The 17,793-nt window shown below is 43.8% G+C and overlaps 1 protein-coding gene across 3 annotated transcripts in view; it reads left to right on the top strand.

The window, feature by feature from the left end:
* The window catches only part of ACD (ACD shelterin complex subunit and telomerase recruitment factor), a 211,522-nt gene that overhangs the window by 179,820 nt on the left and 13,909 nt on the right, over positions 1-17,793 (top strand). For all 3 annotated transcript variants that reach the window (XM_053714675.1, XM_053714676.1, XM_053714677.1), the window contains one exon: positions 6,734-6,813. In XM_053714675.1, the coding sequence (XP_053570650.1) occupies positions 6,734-6,813 (80 nt within the window). The remainder of the gene's footprint in view (positions 1-6,733; positions 6,814-17,793) is intronic.

Raw genomic sequence — 17,793 nt, 5'->3', positions numbered from 1 at the left:
CATTACCAGTTTGTAGCTCTTCCCTTCAGGTTAGCTACGGCCCCGATAATTTTTACAAAGGTTCTGGGCTCACTTCTGGCGGTACTAAGACCACGAGGCATAGCGGTGGCTCCGTACCTAGACGACATTCTGATACAAGCGTCAAGTTTTCAAAATGCAAAGTCTCATACAGAGATAGTTCTAGCATTTCTGAGGTCGCATGGGTGGAAAGTGAACGTGGAAAAGAGTTCTCTGTTACCACTCACAAGGGTTCCTTTTCTAGGGACTCTTATAGATTCTGTAGAGATGAAGATTTACCTGACGGAGTCCAGGTTATCAAAGATTCTCAATGCTTGCCGTGTCCTTCACTCCATTCCAAGCCCATCAGTAGCTCAGTGCATGGAAGTAATCGGCTTAATGGTCGCGGCAATGGACATAGTGCCATTTGCGCGCCTGCATCTCAGACCGCTGCAACTATGCATGCTAAGTCAGTGGAACGGGGATTACTCAGATTTGTCCCCTTTGCTAAATCTGGACCTGGAGACCAGAGATTCTCTTCTCTGGTGGTTGTCACGGGTTCATCTGTCCAAAGGAATGACCTTTCGCAGACCAGATTGGATGATTGTAACAACAGATGCCAGCCTACTAGGCTGGGGAGCAGTCTGGAACTCCCTGAAGGCTCAGGGATCGTGGACTCAGGAGGAGAAACTCCTCCCAATAAACATTCTAGAATTAAGAGCAATATTCAATGCTCTTCTAGCTTGGCCTCAGTTAGCAACACTGAGGTTCATCAGATTTCAGTCGGACAACATCACGACTGTGGCTTACATCAATCATCAAGGGGGAACCAGGAGTTCCCTAGCGATGTTGGAAGTCTCAAAGATAATTCGCTGGGCAGAGTCTCACTCTAGCCACCTGTCAGCGATCTACATCCCATGCGTGGAGAACTGGGAGGCAGATTTTCTAAGTCGCCAGACTTTTCATCCGGGGGAGTGGGAACTTCACCCGGAGGTATTTGCTCAACTGATTCGTTGTTGGGGCGAACTGGATCTCATGGCATCTCGCCAGAACGCCAAGCTTCCTTGTTACGGATCCAGGTCCAGGGACCCGGGAGCGGTGCTGGTAGATGCACTAGCAGCCCCTTGGGTTTTCAACATAGCTTATGTGTTTCCACCTTTTCCGTTGCTACCTCGACTGATTGCCAGGATCAAACAGGAGAGAGCATCAGTGATTCTGATAGCGCCTGCGTGGCCACGCAGGACCTGGTATGCAGACCTAGTGGACATGTCGTCCTGTCCACCATGGTCTCTACCCCTGAGGCAGGACCTTCTAATTCAGGGTCCTTTCAACCATCCAAACTTAATTTCTCTGAGGCTGACTGCTTGGAAATTGAACGCTTGATTCTATCAAAGCGTGGGTTTTCGGATTCGGTTATTGATACATTAATACAGGCTCGGAAACCTGTTACCAGAAAAATTTACCATAAGATATGGCGTAAATATTTATATTGGTGTGAATCCAAGAGTTACTCATGGAGTAAGGTTAGGATTCCTAGGATATTGTCTTTTCTACAAGAGGGTTTAGAAAAGGGCTTATCCGCTAGTTCACTAAAGGGACAGATTTCTGCTCTGTCTATTCTTTTACACAAGCGTCTGGCAGAGAATCCAGACGTCCAGGCCTTTTGTCAGGCTTTGGCTAGAATTAAGCCTGTGTTTAAAACTGTTGCTCCTCCTTGGAGCTTAAACTTGGTTCTTAAAGTTCTTCAGGGTGTTCCGTTTGAACCCCTTCATTCCATTGATATTAAACTTTTATCTTGGAAAGTTCTGTTTTTGATTGCTATTTCCTCGGCTCGAAGAGTCTCTGAGTTATCTGCCTTACATTGTGATTCCCCTTATCTGATCTTTCATTCAGACAAGGTAGTCCTGCGTACTAAACCTGGGTTTTTACCTAAGGTTGTTTCTAACAGGAATATCAATCAAGAGATTGTTGTTCCATCATTATGTCCTAATCCTTCTTCAAAGAAGGAACGTCTTTTGCATAATCTAGACGTGGTCCGTGCCCTGAAGTTCTACTTACAGGCAACTAAAGATTTTCGGCAAACTTCTTCTCTGTTTGTCGTTTACTCTGGACAGAGGAGAGGTCAAAAGGCTTCGGCTACCTCTCTCTCTTTTTGGCTTCGTAGCATAATACGTTTAGCCTATGAGACTGCTGGACAGCAGCCTCCTGAAAGAATTACAGCTCATTCCACTAGAGCTGTGGCTTCCACTTGGGCCTTTAAGAATGAGGCCTCTGTTGAACAGATTTGCAAGGCTGCAACTTGGTCTTCACTTCATACTTTTTCCAAATTTTACAAATTTGATACTTTTGCTTCTTCGGAGGCTGTTTTTGGGAGAAAGGTTCTACAGGCAGTGGTTCCTTCTGTTTAAAGTTCCTGCCTTGTCCCTCCCATCATCCGTGTACTTTAGCTTTGGTATTGGTATCCCATAAGTAATGGATGACCCGTGGACTGAACACACTTAACAAGAGAAAACATAATTTATGCTTACCTGATAAATTTATTTCTCTTGTAGTGTGTTCAGTCCACGGCCCGCCCTGTCTTTTTTGAGGCAGGTTCTAAATTTTAAATTATAACTCCAGTCACCACTGCACCCTATAGTTTCTCCTTTCTCGTCTTGTTTCGGTCGAATGACTGGATATGACATGTGAGGGGAGGAGCTATATAGCAGCTCTGCTTGGGTGATCCTCTTGCAACTTCCTGTTGGGAAGGAGAATATATCCCATAAGTAATGGATGACCCGTGGACTGAACACACTACAAGAGAAATAAATTTATCAGGTAAGCATAAATTATGTTTTTGTGAAACTGGCAGGTTCTCTTCCGGGAGTTTTTGCACTGTCTTTTTTGGCGCATTTTCTCCTCGGCAGGGGCGGTCCTGCGGAGTCATCCTTGTGACCGGTTGGGGCCTCTTCACTTCCGGTCTGATCTGCGACGGAGGAGATGAAACGGCTTCTGCAGTCCGGGTCATAGGGGGTGGTGAGTTCCCCCGGCCATTGGTGGTTATAAAGGTGGCTGTCTTATCTTTTTTCTAAAAACTATGGAGTATTCTGACGCGTTAGAGGGTACTCCCTCTAACTAAGTCTTATACCTGTGTTTATTGTGAGGTTTTGGTAGACCAGCCTGCGCAACTATATGTTCCACATGCCTTGAGAAGGCTACGACTTCCAAACATAATAGAATGTCTACCACTACTGAGCCGTCCACCTCTGAGGGGTCACTGTCCCGTGAGGTGCGTTCCCTAATGGCGTCCCCTATCCCACATGCAGCGCCCCAGGGTCCCACTGTTACTCCTTCGGGGGAGATTGCTTGGCCGCCTGATTTTGCGGATCAGCTTGAAACGGCAGTCGCTAAGGTGATCCATGCTTTGCCGCGTTCTGCTAAGCACAAGTGTAGAGCTTTTCATAGCGGCCCGTCCCTGGATTTGTCTGTCAGACCCCCGGGAGGGGTGGTACGATGACGAGGCCCATTCCGACGCATCGAAAGGGGCCCTTTCGGGGTCGAAGTCCGTGTTTTCTAAACCTCCGGTAGAGGAGGAGTCCGGTTTTAGGTTTACAATGGAGAACTTGCGTTTCTTACTAAAACAAGTACTGGCTACTTTGGAGGTTCCGGAAATGAAGCTTCCAGAAGAGCCCTCCATTTCTAAATTGGATATGGTCTACGAGGACAGGCTGGTTCCCTAGACTTTCCCGGTGCCCATCAAGATGGCGAACATTATAAAGAACGAGTGGGGGCGGTTAGGTTCTTCCTTTTTCCCCTCTTCTCATTTTAAAAAGCTTTTCCCCATCCCAGAGGCCCAGCTAGAGTTGTGGGGGACCATTCCCACGGTTGGATAGGGCACACAATGATTCCTTTAGAGGATAGTTCTTCGTTTAAGGAGCCTATGGATAAAAAGTTGGAAAACATGTTACGATAGATTTTTCAACACAAAGGTTTGTTTTTCAACCGGCAGCAGCGGTTGCCGCGGTTGCTGGGGCTGCGTCATATTGGTGAAACGCCTTATTTGATATGACAGGGGAAGTGGTCTCGCTTCGAGTCTTTTCTTCCAATAAATATTCTGGAGCTTCGAGCGATCTACAATGCTCTGTGGGCGTGGTCTCGCCTGGGGGACTTCGGCTTTATCAGGTTCCAGATGGACAATATTACCTTGGTGGCTTACATCAACCACCAGGGGGGCACAAGGAGCTCCCTGGCAATGAGGGAGGTGTCTCGGATTCTGGAGTGGGTGGAGCCCCACAACTGTTTGCTCTCTGCGATCCACATCCCGGGTGTGGACAACTGGGAGGCGAATTTTCTCAGCAGGCAGACTTTTCATCCGGGGGAATGATCTCTTCACCCCGAAGTGTTTGCGGAGATCTGTCTCAGATGGGGGACGCCGGAGATTGATCTCATGGCATCGAGGTTGAATTGCAAGCTTCCCCGATATGGATTGAAGTTGAGGGACCCCCAGGCGGAACTGATAGATGCATTAGCGATGGCTTGGGGGTTTGGTGTAGTATACATATTTCCTCTGCTACTGCATCTTCCTTGTGTAGTGGCTCGTATAAAACGGGAGAGAGTGTCCTCCATTCTGATTGCTCCCTTGTGGCCAAGGAGGACGTGGTTTGCAGATCTGGTGGGGATGTCATCCCCTTCCGCCGTGGAGGTTACCCTGTCACAGGGATCTGCTAGAGCAGGGTCCTTTTCAACATCAAAATCTAGATTCTCTGAGGCTGACTGCGAATGTGATTGACACTAGTTCAGGCAAGAAAGCCAGTCACTCGACGCATCTATCATAAGGTGTGGAGGACTTACTTGTCCTGGTGTGCGAGTGATGGCTACCCTTGGCACAAGGTGAGGGTATCCAGGATTTTGTCTTTTCTCCAAGAGGGTTTGGAGAAGGGTCTCGCCGCTAGTTCCCTAAAAGGACAAATTTCGGCTTTATCGGTTCTGTTGCATAGGAAACTTGCGGATCTCCCTGACATCCAATCTTTTGTTCAGGCTCTGTCTCGAATCAGGCCTGTTTTTAGGCAGGCTGCTCCACCTTGGAGCTTAAACTTGGTTCTTAAGGTCTTACAGAGGGTTCCGTTTGAGCCTATGCATTCTCTTGACATAAAGGATCGCTCTTGGAAGGTTCTCTTTCTTTTGCCATTGCATCTGCACGCAGAGTCTCTGAGCTGGCGGCCTTGCAATATGAGCCCCCTTATCTGGTGTTTTATACGGATAAGGCTGTTCTTCGCACAGGCTTGGGGTTTCTCCCCAAGGTGCTGTCTAACCGTATCATCAATCAGGAGATAGTTGTTCCTTCTTTATGTCCTAACCCTTCTTCTCCTAAGGAGAGGTTACTTCATAATCTGGATGTGGTTCGTGCTTTGAAATTACGGCTCATTCCACTAGAGCGGTAGCTTCATCCTGGGCCTTCAAAAACTATGGAGCAGATTTGCAAGGCGGCTACCTGGTCCTCCTTGCATACCTTCACTAAGTTTTACAAATTTGACGTTTTTGCTTCTGCAGAAGCTGTTTTTGGGAGAAAGGTTTTACAGGCTGTGGTGTCCTCAGATTAAGGGTCCGCTTTTTACCCTCCCAGTTTTATTCAGTGTCCTCTAAAAGCTTGGGTATATGTTCCCACAAGTAATGAATGAAGCCATGGACTCTCCTCCCCTTTAGATGGAAAATATAAATTATGCTTACCTGATAATTTTATTTTTATCGGGAGCAGGAGAGTCCACGGCCCCCGTCTGCATCTCCGATGGGCGGACCTAAATTTTGTATTTTCTTCTGGCACTATTTATACCCTGATATTTCTCCTACTGTTCCTTGTTCCCTCGGCAGAATGACTGGGGGATGAGGGGAGTGGGGGAGGTATTTAAGCCTTTGACAGGGGTGTCTTTGCCTCCTCCTGGTGGCTAGGTTCTTAATTCCCACAAGTAATGAATGAAGCCGTGGACTCTCCTCCCCACGATGGAAATAAAATTATCAGGTAAGCATAATTTATGTTTTTAGCCAATCAGTGCTGACTCCTAGGTAACTTCACGTGCGTGAGCTCAATGTTATCTATATGACACACATGAACTAACGCCCTCTAGTGGGGGAAAACTGTCAAAATGCATTCAGATTAGAGGAGGCCTTCAAGGTCTAAGAAATTAGCATATGAGCCTACCTAGGTTTAGCTTTCAACTAAGAATACCAAAAGAACAAAGCAAAATTGGTGATAAAAGTAAATTGGAAAGTTGTTTAAAATGACATGCCCTATCTGAATCATGAAAGTTTAATTTTGGACTGTCTCTTTAAGTTCACTCTGAAAGTTTATGTTGTACACCATTTTTCAAATGCTTTTACTTATTAAAGGGACAAAACAGACATACTGTAGACAGTGCAATTAGTGCAGTGATCTTATAAAATAGATCCTGTGGAATAGAGCATCTTTGTGTGCATACTTCTTTTCCTCTGTATCTCACCTCCTTAGACTTCTGAGAAGTGTTTCTACTTACTTTATAAAGTAAAAAAAATGCCCTCCATTTCAGCAATGTTTCTAAGAAATTAATTTATTGGTAATTATAAATCAGATTTTATCTGTGTCAGTGCTACTAATAAAAGTGACCACCTTATCAGGAGTTTACTTTTTAAAAATATTTATTATTTTATTACATCCAAATGAATCTTTTACTTCTAGGCTTTTTAACCCAGTGCTCACATTTTACGGTTTGCTGTTTCTGTACAGAAGCACTATGACGGCAGTCCATTCCAGTATAAGTACAAGCCACCTCCTCAAGATCTTTGCGATCGAGTGGATACCGTAAGGTTAGTTATATTCTTTAGCTGTAAGTTTATGTCTTGAAATAAGATGAGGGTGATTGATGAATACTGCTTATGTGAAAGAAAAAATCATTGTATAAGTTGTGTATCAGACGCAGGTTACATTATTCAAATGATCATATTTTAAAGGTTGCTTTTCCATATTTTAATAGAATTCTTTTAAATATGTATGAAACTATTAAGTTTATAAGGGGTTCTGCTCTAAATGAGGGGAGTATATTTCATCATTTAAAAAAAAAAGTTCTTCTGCTAAATAAATCTGCTTTTTCCTGATCAGATATGTAAAAGCTTGTTCCTGTCAGAAATACAGGAAGTTGTTTCTATTGGCTATATGAATCAATTGTACAACAAATGTCTTTCCTTCTAGTTTTTATTTCAATTTAAACAGCTTTTACTTAAAGGGACATAAACATGCAAAAGGAAATATGTTACATCATTTTATTATTGCACTATTCTTTGCATAGAACTGTGTTTTTTTATTTTGATGCCCCTTTATTGCTGAAGATTGTAAAGTTTTCATATGTATTTACTCACAGTTTTGGGAAAAACAGAAAGGTTAGCACTCAAGTATGTGTAAATTGTCATGTCATACTGTGAAGAGATTTTACATTTTTATGAGTTTCCTTTTGTACTCAATCACAGTGAAGAATATCCACAATGCATGTTACTCAATATTTCACAAATTCAGCCATGGAAACCCTTTAGGTTGTCTAAATTACTAGAACCTCTAGAAATAGCCCCTATCAGACATACATAAATACGCAGCTTTGCAAACTGCTTATCAAATACCAATATTATTACCCAATACTGTGCTTATGCAGTTTCTTCCTTAACCAGGCATCACTTTTATAGAGAGAGAAGTTTTGAATTCATTTTCTCTGCTTTTATAATTTATCTGCGTTGTAAGCCGTGTAAAAAGAGAAAAAAAGAGATGGGCTGGAAACTTGGCACATTGATTTACTGCAGTTTGCCTGTGGTTGATTATATACCAGGCAATGCTGTATAGTATTTAAAGGGATACTGAACCCACATTTTTTTCTTTCATTATTCAGATAGAGCATGCTGTTTAGAGCAAGGACTTCCGTGCAAGTAGGGTGTTAGATTTTTTTTTACGTGCATCAGGTTAGCATGCAAACGAAAACCGTTTACCGACGAACGCAAAAAGCTTACTTCTTGAACGTTAAATAGCTCTCCACTTGTAATTTGGCCATGTGTGTTTGGTCCTTATATTTATCAATTTGCTGTAGCCACCAATCAGCAAGCGCTACCCAGGTGCTGAACCAAAGATGGTCCGGTTCGTAGGCTTACATTCCTGCTTTTTCAAATAAAGATAGTTGCTTAAAATTTGCATGAATCATGAAAGAAAAAATTGGGTTTAGTATCCGTTTAATCTAGAATGATCTCCTGCTTTATGTGCTGTCATTTAGAATCTAGTATCATATCCTGCTTTATGTGCTGTCATGTAGAATCTAGATACATATCCTGCTTTATGTGCTGTCATTTAGAATCTATAATCACATCCTGCTTTATGTGCTGTCATGTAGAATCTAGATACATATCCTGCTTTATGTGCTGTTATTTAGAATCTATAATCATATCCTGCTTTATGTACTGTTGTGTAGAATCTAGAATCATATCCTACTTTATGTGTTGTCATGTAGAATCTAGAATCATACCCTGCTTTATGTGCTGTCATTTAGAATATAGAATCATATCCTGCTTTATGTGCTGTCATTTAGAATATAGAATCATATCCTGTTTTATGTGCTGTCATGTGGAATCTAGATGCAAATCCTGCTTTATGTGCTGTCATTTAGAATCTAGTATCATATCCTGTTTTATGTGCTGTCATTTAGAATCTATAATCATATCCTGCTTTATGTGTTGTCATTTAGAATCTTGAATCATATCCTGCTTTATGTGCAGTCATTTAGAATCTAGATACATATCCTGCTTTATGTGCTGTCATTTAGAATCTAGAATCATATCCTGCTTTATGTTCTGTCATGTAGAATCTTGATACCTATCCTGCTTTATGTGCTGTCATTTAGAATCTAGAATCATATCCTGCTTTATGTGCTGTCATGTAGAATCTAGAATCATATCCTGCTTTATGTTCTGTCATGTAGAATCTAGATACAAATCCTGCTTTATGTGCTGTCATTTAGAATCTAGTAACATATCCTGCTTTATGTGCTGTCATGTAGAATCTAGATACATATCCTGCTTTTTGTGCTGTCATTTAGAATCTAGTATCATATCCTGCTTTATGTGCTGTCATGTAGAATCTAGAATCGTATCCTGCTTTGTGTTGTCATTTAGAATCTAGAATCATATCCTGCTTTATGTGCTGTCATTTAGAATATAGAATAATATCCTGCTTTATGTGCTGTCATTTAGAATCTAGAATCATATCCTGTTTTATGTGCTGTCATGTATAATCTAGATACAAATCCTGCTTTATGTGGTGTCATTTAGAATCTAGTATCATATCCTGCTTTATGTGCTGTCATGTAGAATCCGGAATCATATCCTGCTTAATGTGCAGTCATTTAGAATCTAGAATCATATCCTGCTTTATGTGCTGTCATGTAGAATCTAGAATCATATCATGCTTTATGTGCTGTCATGTAGAATCCGGAATCATATCCTGCTTTATGTGTTGTCATTTAGAATCTTGAATCATATCCTGCTTTATGTGCTGTCATGTAGAATCTAGAATCATACCCTGCTTTATGTTCTGTCATGTAGAATATAGAATCATACCCTGCTTTATGTGCTGTCATTTAGAATATAAAATCATATTCTGCGGGGGGCGGAGCTAGCCGCCATACTGATAGGACGCATGTAGAAGGAGCTCCGTGTTTCTCAACATTAAAAAGTTAACTTTCTACTACAGACCCGTTACAAAAAACTTATTACCGAGTAGAATTTGACACCCTAAGTGACCTGAAGGCTTCAGGCATCGATAGTCCCATCACTACGGACTGAATTTGCGGGGAAACATTAGGGCCCTTCCTGCCTACACCGGATCCCGTATAACAAATTGGCAACTCGCCCCCTCACTCCGGAGGGCCGGGGCTCCGCTCCGGAGTGAGTACCTGACCAGCAATAAACTACCAGCACTCTGCATACGGACAAGAGACATCCCCCTTCAAGCCTACCAGAGGATTCCAATACTGGCTACCGGGAAGCAACTCGGACTTAGAAGATTTTAAAGTGCAGCCGTAAGTACCCTCAGCCATCAGGGCTCCTCCGCTTATGCCCGACAGCACTGATATAAAGAACATACCTCCCGCCTGCAGCCGCACACATTAGATCCCCACCGAGACGGCCTCTAGCTACGAGCAGGTGACTTACCCCTTTAGGCGACTACGGCTGATCGCGCCGGACCACTGTCCAACCCAGGAGGATAACTTGAGAGGCTGAGTGCATTGGGGGAGCCTTACTGGGGGAATCAGTTGCGGAGGCCCGACGGACACAAATTGGCGCGAAGAGCCGCCATCTTTTTTCTTCTCCCGGCTTCTTCCTCACGGAACTTTGCGCTAACAGCTATTCAGAGACGGAGACTTGCTGTGAGTATTGATTGCCTAACCTAATAAGAGCTTTTACCCCTGCCTTGCCCATTTGTGACCTGGGAGATATTCTAGAAGGGGTCCCTTCACACCGTGACAAGCATAACAGTGGGCCCCTGTAACTACCTGCATACCTGTTGTTCCCCAGCCACTAAAAGGGAGCTGTACTTCACACCACCTTGGGGACACAGGACCTGGGACTAGGTCACTAAACTCACTAACCATTTACCAAGCACCGTATGAAGGAACTTTAAGTGGCCTATTTATATTTGCTAGCAAGACACCTAGAGCAGGCTTCTTCAAGACATTTGTACCCTACCTAATTTGATAATACCAGTGAAGCGGTGAACTTTCTCTTTTGGATTGAGTAGTAAGGGGCTTCTTATTCTGTCTTCTAAGCAAGTAGCTCTTGTGTCCACATACCCCCCCACAGGAAAATATTACAGACAACCTCTATCACTCATGCATGTAGTACTACACCCTGAGGTGCTGCCTCCTTTCAACAGATATATTTATACAGCATATCTTTAGTGGGACTACAGAATCCATTTTGCTGCAACAGCCTATCCCACTATTGTGTAAAACTACTGCTGCTGCGTCAGCCTGTATGCCTTTGGGCTTTCAGCCCAAAGTGGAGTGTTATTTTACTTAAATATCTGTCTAACCATTGCTTTTACCTACAGGTCCTATCTACAGCAGTAAACCTACTATCTGCAATTTACAGGTTAGGAATTTATCTACTTGATTTTATTTGTCTTTGCATAAAACGTTGTGTTAACACTGTATTGTTATTAGCTGGGTAAATTCATATCCACTGCCTTAGATACACTAGTACAGGAGGGGCGGGGGATACGGCCTGGTTCTTCTGGCTCCCCTATCGCACCTCCCCCTTTCAGATCCAGCTTGTCTGGATTGGTCACGCCCCACATCCTTTTCCCTTCCTTTTGGTCGAATCCCCCTTCCTGAGGTGCGTGGGGGATCCTAGGGCCCTCCCCCTCCCCCCCCTCTTCATCCTCTCTAGAAGGCTACTGAACTGACTTATTCTGAGCAGCTGGCTCAGTAAGCAGTTGCCATGTTTTAAGTGTTAATACCTCCTATGGGTTATACCTGGCCCCGCTCTCTATCTCATTTATGTATTACTGTATTGAAGCACTAAACCTTGGTTATTGTAATTCTTACTAGCTAGTTCTTATGTATTAGCGGCTTCTCTCTCAGGTCCCGGAGTGGTCAGGGTAGACTATCATTCCAGTCAATAACTGCTCCAAAAAAGTACTAGCCATGCCTCACGCATCTAAAAGAAACCCTAGAACTCCCGCAGCAATCAAGAAAACGGTGCTTGATCATTTCTCTCAACCTCATAAAGACTCTCTTCCTCTGCGGAAGGAAGGAAGCGACCCAGAGTCGCAAGACGAGGACTCCCAATCAAGCTCTCACTCAGGAGCTCACTTAAACCACTGCATTACAGAGAGCACACTACAAAAGATGCTAGCGGCCCAAACTAAATCCATCACAGCCGAGATTCAGAGGAGCTCAGCGGAACTTAGGAAAGACATCGGTGAGATGGGTGACAGGATTGACACCTTGGAGAGACAACATGATGACCTAGCCACAGACAATTCCAACATCCTTGCATACGCTGAAAACCTAGCAGAACAGATCTCCCAACTCGAACTAAAGCTGGCAGATGTGGAAGATAGGGCCAGAAGAAATAATATACGATTTAGAGGTATACCCGAGTCAGTTCTGCCGGGGAACTTGCAGGAATTTCTCATAACCCTCTTCACTGCTCTGCTTGGCCCCCTAGAGGGTGATAGTCACAATATGGAACGAGCACACAGGGCTTTGAGGCCGAGATCAATGTCTTCTGACAGACCACGAGATGTGGTGGTCTGCTTTCACAACTTCAAATTCAAAGACCGCTTGATGCAGGCATCTTATAACAAACCCAGTTTACCCGATGACTTCAAAGATATTCAATTCCTCCCTGATCTCTCATCGCATACACTACAACAGCGCAAATTGTATGCTCCTATCACTACACAACTTAGGAAGGACAACATCAAATATAGATGGGGATTCCCCACTAAATTAATAGTGACAAAGGACAATCAGTCTCATGTTATTTCCTCTCCTTCGGTGGGCAGTACTCTTCTGGCTAACTGGGGCCTACAACCTGCGGCTGAACCTCAGACAGTTATCCAATCCAAGCTACGTGTCTCAGCCCCAGCTTGGTCTGTTAGAGAGCAGAGACCCAAACGCCAAAAACCTAATCCACCTGACCACATTCCGAGGCCTCAAGCCTCACCTACCTGATATTCCACTGGACACATGTTCATATGTTAATTGGTTTTTGTTAACACTTATTATCTGTATACAAATGTTTGTGTTTACCTGTCCAGAGCAATGCAGGTTGGCTGGCCTCTGGCTGGACCGCCAGATTTGAAACTAACCAACATCCACATGGAAGATTACCATGAACGATGTGGCGGTCCGGACGGATGACTAGCCTCCCTGTATTCTTTTAGAGAGCGGGGCTATGCGTTTATTAGCCCTATCCTGTTGGTTTGGTTTAGCTCCCCCCCAGACTTTGGAACCCACGCTTGGGTCCCACTTAGGTGGACTACTTCCACCAGCCTCCCTATCCTCACCTTCCCTTCCATACCCCTCACCTCCCCTACTGATCCCCCCATCTACCTTAACTTTTAAGAGTTTAAAGTGCGTAAATGGCGCCCCTTAGGTTTTTGACACTAAATGTAAGAGGTCTAAACACCTTTGGTAAACGTAGCTTGCTAACTAGAACACTAAAATTCCACAAGGCCGATGTAGCCTTTCTTCAGGAAACGCACCTCTTAGGAGATGCCTCCCCCGGCCCGTCATTCCGGGATTATCCCGTGGTAAAAACTGCCTCTTATACTAAGAAAGCCAGAGGCGTGGCTATCCTCATTAACAAAAGAGTGGCCTTTGAACCGCTTCATGAGTTTAGAGATCCACAAGCAAGATACCTTATCCTGATATGTAACCTTGACCATGTCACTTACACCTTAGTATCTGTATATTTGCCTAACACCCTCCAGCCCAGATATCTGAAGAAAATCTTACATAAAGTGGACCAAGTTAGACAAGGCAGGGTGATTGTGGCAGGTGACCTGAATATGGTGTGGGATGGCGGCCTTGACAGACAGACAAAATTACCTAAAAAGAGCTCCTCTTGCCCAGAGACCATTAGCCGTAGATTCCGAGAGCTTATGTCCCAATTTAATTTTTTCGATGTTTGGAGATCTCTACATCCTCTGGACAGAGACTATACTCACTATTCTATACCCCACTCCACACACTCTAGACTGGATTATATGTTTTGTCACCCAGACTCCTTAGACCTTATACTTCACACAAAGATCTGTGCGTGCCCATGGTCAGACCATGACATGGTTTTAATGGACATAGAGTCGCAGAACACCATTAGACCCAGACCCAACTGGAAACTACCCCACACCCTTCTGTCCGACATCCCCTTCAGAGAGGAACTTAGGAAAGAGATAAACTTCACCTTACAAATCAATGACACCCCTGGGATCCGGGAAGATATTCTGTGGGGAGCCTTTAAGGCCACCACTAGAGGTTTCTTTATTCAAAAACAAGCCCACTTGAGGAAACAGGCAGGCCTCTCCTTGTCTCAAGCCCATCGTAAACTTAGGGATCTTGAATCACAAAGTCATAAAGCAGATAACATACAAATTGAGGAGGAGATTAGAAATGTGAGGAGGCACATATGCAAGCTAGAATATACCAAAACCCAAAATAACTTGCTCAAATTGAAACAGCTATTCTACACTAAGGGTAATAAGGCTGACACAATCTTAGCGAACAAATTAAGACACTGCACTAGTAACTCTCGCATTCACGAGATTAAACAGGGTGCTCATTCCTACAAACTCCCATCACACATAGGCCAACAGTTCAACAAGTATTACTCAACACTGTATAACATCCAAAATGATACCTCATTCCAGCCAGCCCCATCAGAGGCTATAGGCCCCTTCCTGCTCTCCTTAAGACTACCTACTCTAGATGAGGCTACTGCTGATAGCTTAGATGGCCCGGTCACGCCCCAAGAGATTAAATTCGTTATTAAAAATTTGAAGTCTCTCAAGGCCCCTGGACCGGACGGTTTTACCGCAATCTTCTATAAAACATACCTCCGGGAGATTGTCCCCATCCTGACCAGATTCTATAACTTAGCTAGAGACGAAGGAAAATTTCAAAGGGAGTTCCTAGAGGCCTCCATCACCACAATTCTCAAGCCCAACAAAGACCCAACACTCTGCGCTAGCTATAGGCCCATATCTTTGATCAATACTGACGTTAAAATATATGCAAAAATCTTAGCAAATAGGCTCGCAAGACTCCTCCCCTCGCTTATCAACCCTGACCAGGTTGGTTTCATACCTGGAAGAGAAGGTCCTGACAATACGAGAAGGCTCCTTAATATTCTCCTAGAAGCCAAAAGACTCAACAAACCAATTGCAGTGCTCTCTCTCGATGCTGAGAAAGCATTTGACCGGGTCAGGTGGGACTTCCTGTGGGAAGTTCTAAAGACCTTTCGCTTCCCGGCTTCCATCATCCAAGCAGTACAAGCTTTGTACTCGGCCCCTACGGCCTCAGTTAGGGGCCTGGGATTTCATTCCTCTCCCTTCCCTATCTCAAATGGCACCCGACAGGGTTGCCCTCTCTCACCCATCCTGTTCGCGCTGGCCATTGAACCGCTCGCTGCTGCCATTAGAGCTGACAAAGAGATATCTGGAGTTACCCTGCATGGAACAGTCCACAAAGTGGCTCTGTTCGCAGATGACACCACCATATTTTCCGCAAACCCCCTCAGTGAGATACCTAAACTCCTATCCACACTAGATACATTCAGTAGCCTATCCTTTTATAGGCTAAATCAATCCAAAACGGAACTCTACACACAGGGTTTCCCGGAATTTGTCACTAATTCACTACGAGACAAATACAACTTTGTTATCAACAATACGTATGTCTCCCACTTAGGAGTTAAGCTCTCTAACTCCATCCCCAACCTTATCTTGAATAATTATAAGCCCCTTTTAACCGAATTACATACTCTGACCAGTCAATGGAATTTCCGTTCCATTTCTTGGCTGGGTCGAGTAACAGCCCTTAAAATGAGCTATCTTCCAAAACTAACATATATCATGCGTTGCCTTCCTGTCAGAGTACCTAGAGCCCTACTCACTCAGTTTCAGGGCGCATGTACCAAATATATATGGCAAAATAAGCCTCCACAAGTAGCCCATAGGCTCCTGCAGTATCCTAGAATGCATGGGGGAGTGGCCTCTCCGTCTGTATTCAGATACTATGAGGCCGCCATGCTCACGCACATTACCCAATGGGGCGTAAAGGACTCTGATAGTAGATGGAGGTCAATCGAACAGGCCTCCCTACCTTTCGACCTTACCCTGAGGGATCTGATTTGGACCCCTCCACACTGCCGAAGATCCTTAGGTATAGAGAATCAGATAATCCGAGAATGCCTAGCCTCTTGGGAACTTCTGAGACATTACTCCCAGGTGGCCCCCCACCCATCCCCTATCACTACATTAACTGGTCTCTTATCTGGTCTCCCTGACTCCCACCCCTCGGCGTGGCTGAGACTGGGTGTCTCGAGAGTAGCTGACCTCTGGTCCTCATCTTCTCACGATTCGTTTGTGCCCTTTACCCAAATTGGCGGCTCATCACCTCCCCCGCTTTACATGCGATTCGAATATGTAAGAGTCCTCAGCTTTCTGACTAGCTGGGGCTTTAAACCATCTCTCTCTAGACCACCAACCATCTGGGAAGCCAGATGGCAGCAGGGATTGAGGCTAGGTAAGCCACTATCTCTCCATTACTCCATCATGGAGGGCGCATCCCCTACAGACAAAGCTACACATATCACTAAATGGGAACAGAAACTTGAGTTCATTGCCCCCACCAAAGAATGGCACCGTACATTACTCCTCACAAATAAAACCCTCCACTGTGTCACTATGCATGAGAACTACATTAAATTGCTCACACAATGGTACTTTGTGCCTGCTAGATTAGCTACAATTTTCCCTGGGGCATCTCCTATCTGCTGGAGAGGTTGCGGTAGGGTAGGAGACATGGCACACATTTGGTGGACTTGCTCCAAATTGAGGCCCATTTGGAATAAGTGTTTCTCAACTCTTATGTCTATGGGTATCTCCCTTCCCAATACACCAGAAGTCGCCTTACTCCACGTAGGTATCTGCAAACTCCCTAGACACTATGCTTCATTAAGCATCTATTTCCTTTCGGCTATCAAACTCAATATAGCCAAAGCTTGGAAAAGAACTAACCCCCCATCTTGGTCTGACATCACCCAAACCATGGCCTATATCTACACCATGGAAAAACCTATCTACTACTCCAAGGGTAAAGTCGACTTTTTTGAACTGATTTGGGCAGAATGGAAAGATAGATTTGACACGACTTGGCTCCCTAGCTTTGAGACTTATACCCTCACTCAGTAATGTCGGTACGACATCCCACACCTATCTAGTTTTAATTAGTGTCCATTGCAGGTTTATTCCCTTGGCCTTAGACCCTATCCTCCCCCCTCCCCTCTCCCATGGATGATCCCACCCCCATCCCCCCCACCCCTTTTTTTTTTTTTTTTTTTTTTTCCTCAGTTACTTCTGATTTAAGTGAACAATTCTGTAATACCCTCACTTTGGATATAGAGGTTACATATGTTTATTTGATCCATTAATGCATATACTGTGTTTCCTTATGTATCCATTCTTTTTGTCATGTTACTGAAATAGTACGCTTTGGTCGTACTAATGTTGTATTTGTTTATTTCATCTGAAAAATCTAATAAAAATATTTAATAAAAAAAAAAATCATATTCTGCTTTATGTGCTGTCATTTAGAATATAGAATCATATCCTACTTTATGTGCTGTCATGTAGAATCTAGATACATATCCTGCTTTATGTGCTGTCATTTAGAATCTAGATTCATATCCTGCTTTATGTGCTGTCATTTAGAATCTAGAATCATATCCTGCTTTATGTTCTGTCATGTAGAATCTAGATACCTATCCTGCTTTATATGCTGTCATTTAGAATCTAGAATCATATCCTGCTTCATATGCTGTCATTTAGAATCTAGAATCATATTCTGCTTTATGTGCTGTCATGTAGAATCTAGATACATATCCTGCTTTATGTGCTGTCATTTAGAATCTAGAATCATATCCTGCTTTATGTGCTGTGATGTAGAATCTAGAATCATATGTTGCTTTATGTGCTGTCATGTAGAATCTAGAATCATATGTTGCTTTATGTGCTGTCATGTAGAATCT

The sequence above is a fragment of the Bombina bombina genome, chromosome 5 (assembly GCF_027579735.1).
Source record: "Bombina bombina isolate aBomBom1 chromosome 5, aBomBom1.pri, whole genome shotgun sequence".
Taxonomy (NCBI): Eukaryota; Metazoa; Chordata; class Amphibia; order Anura; family Bombinatoridae; genus Bombina; species Bombina bombina.
This window is presented reverse-complemented; position numbering and strand designations above follow the sequence as displayed.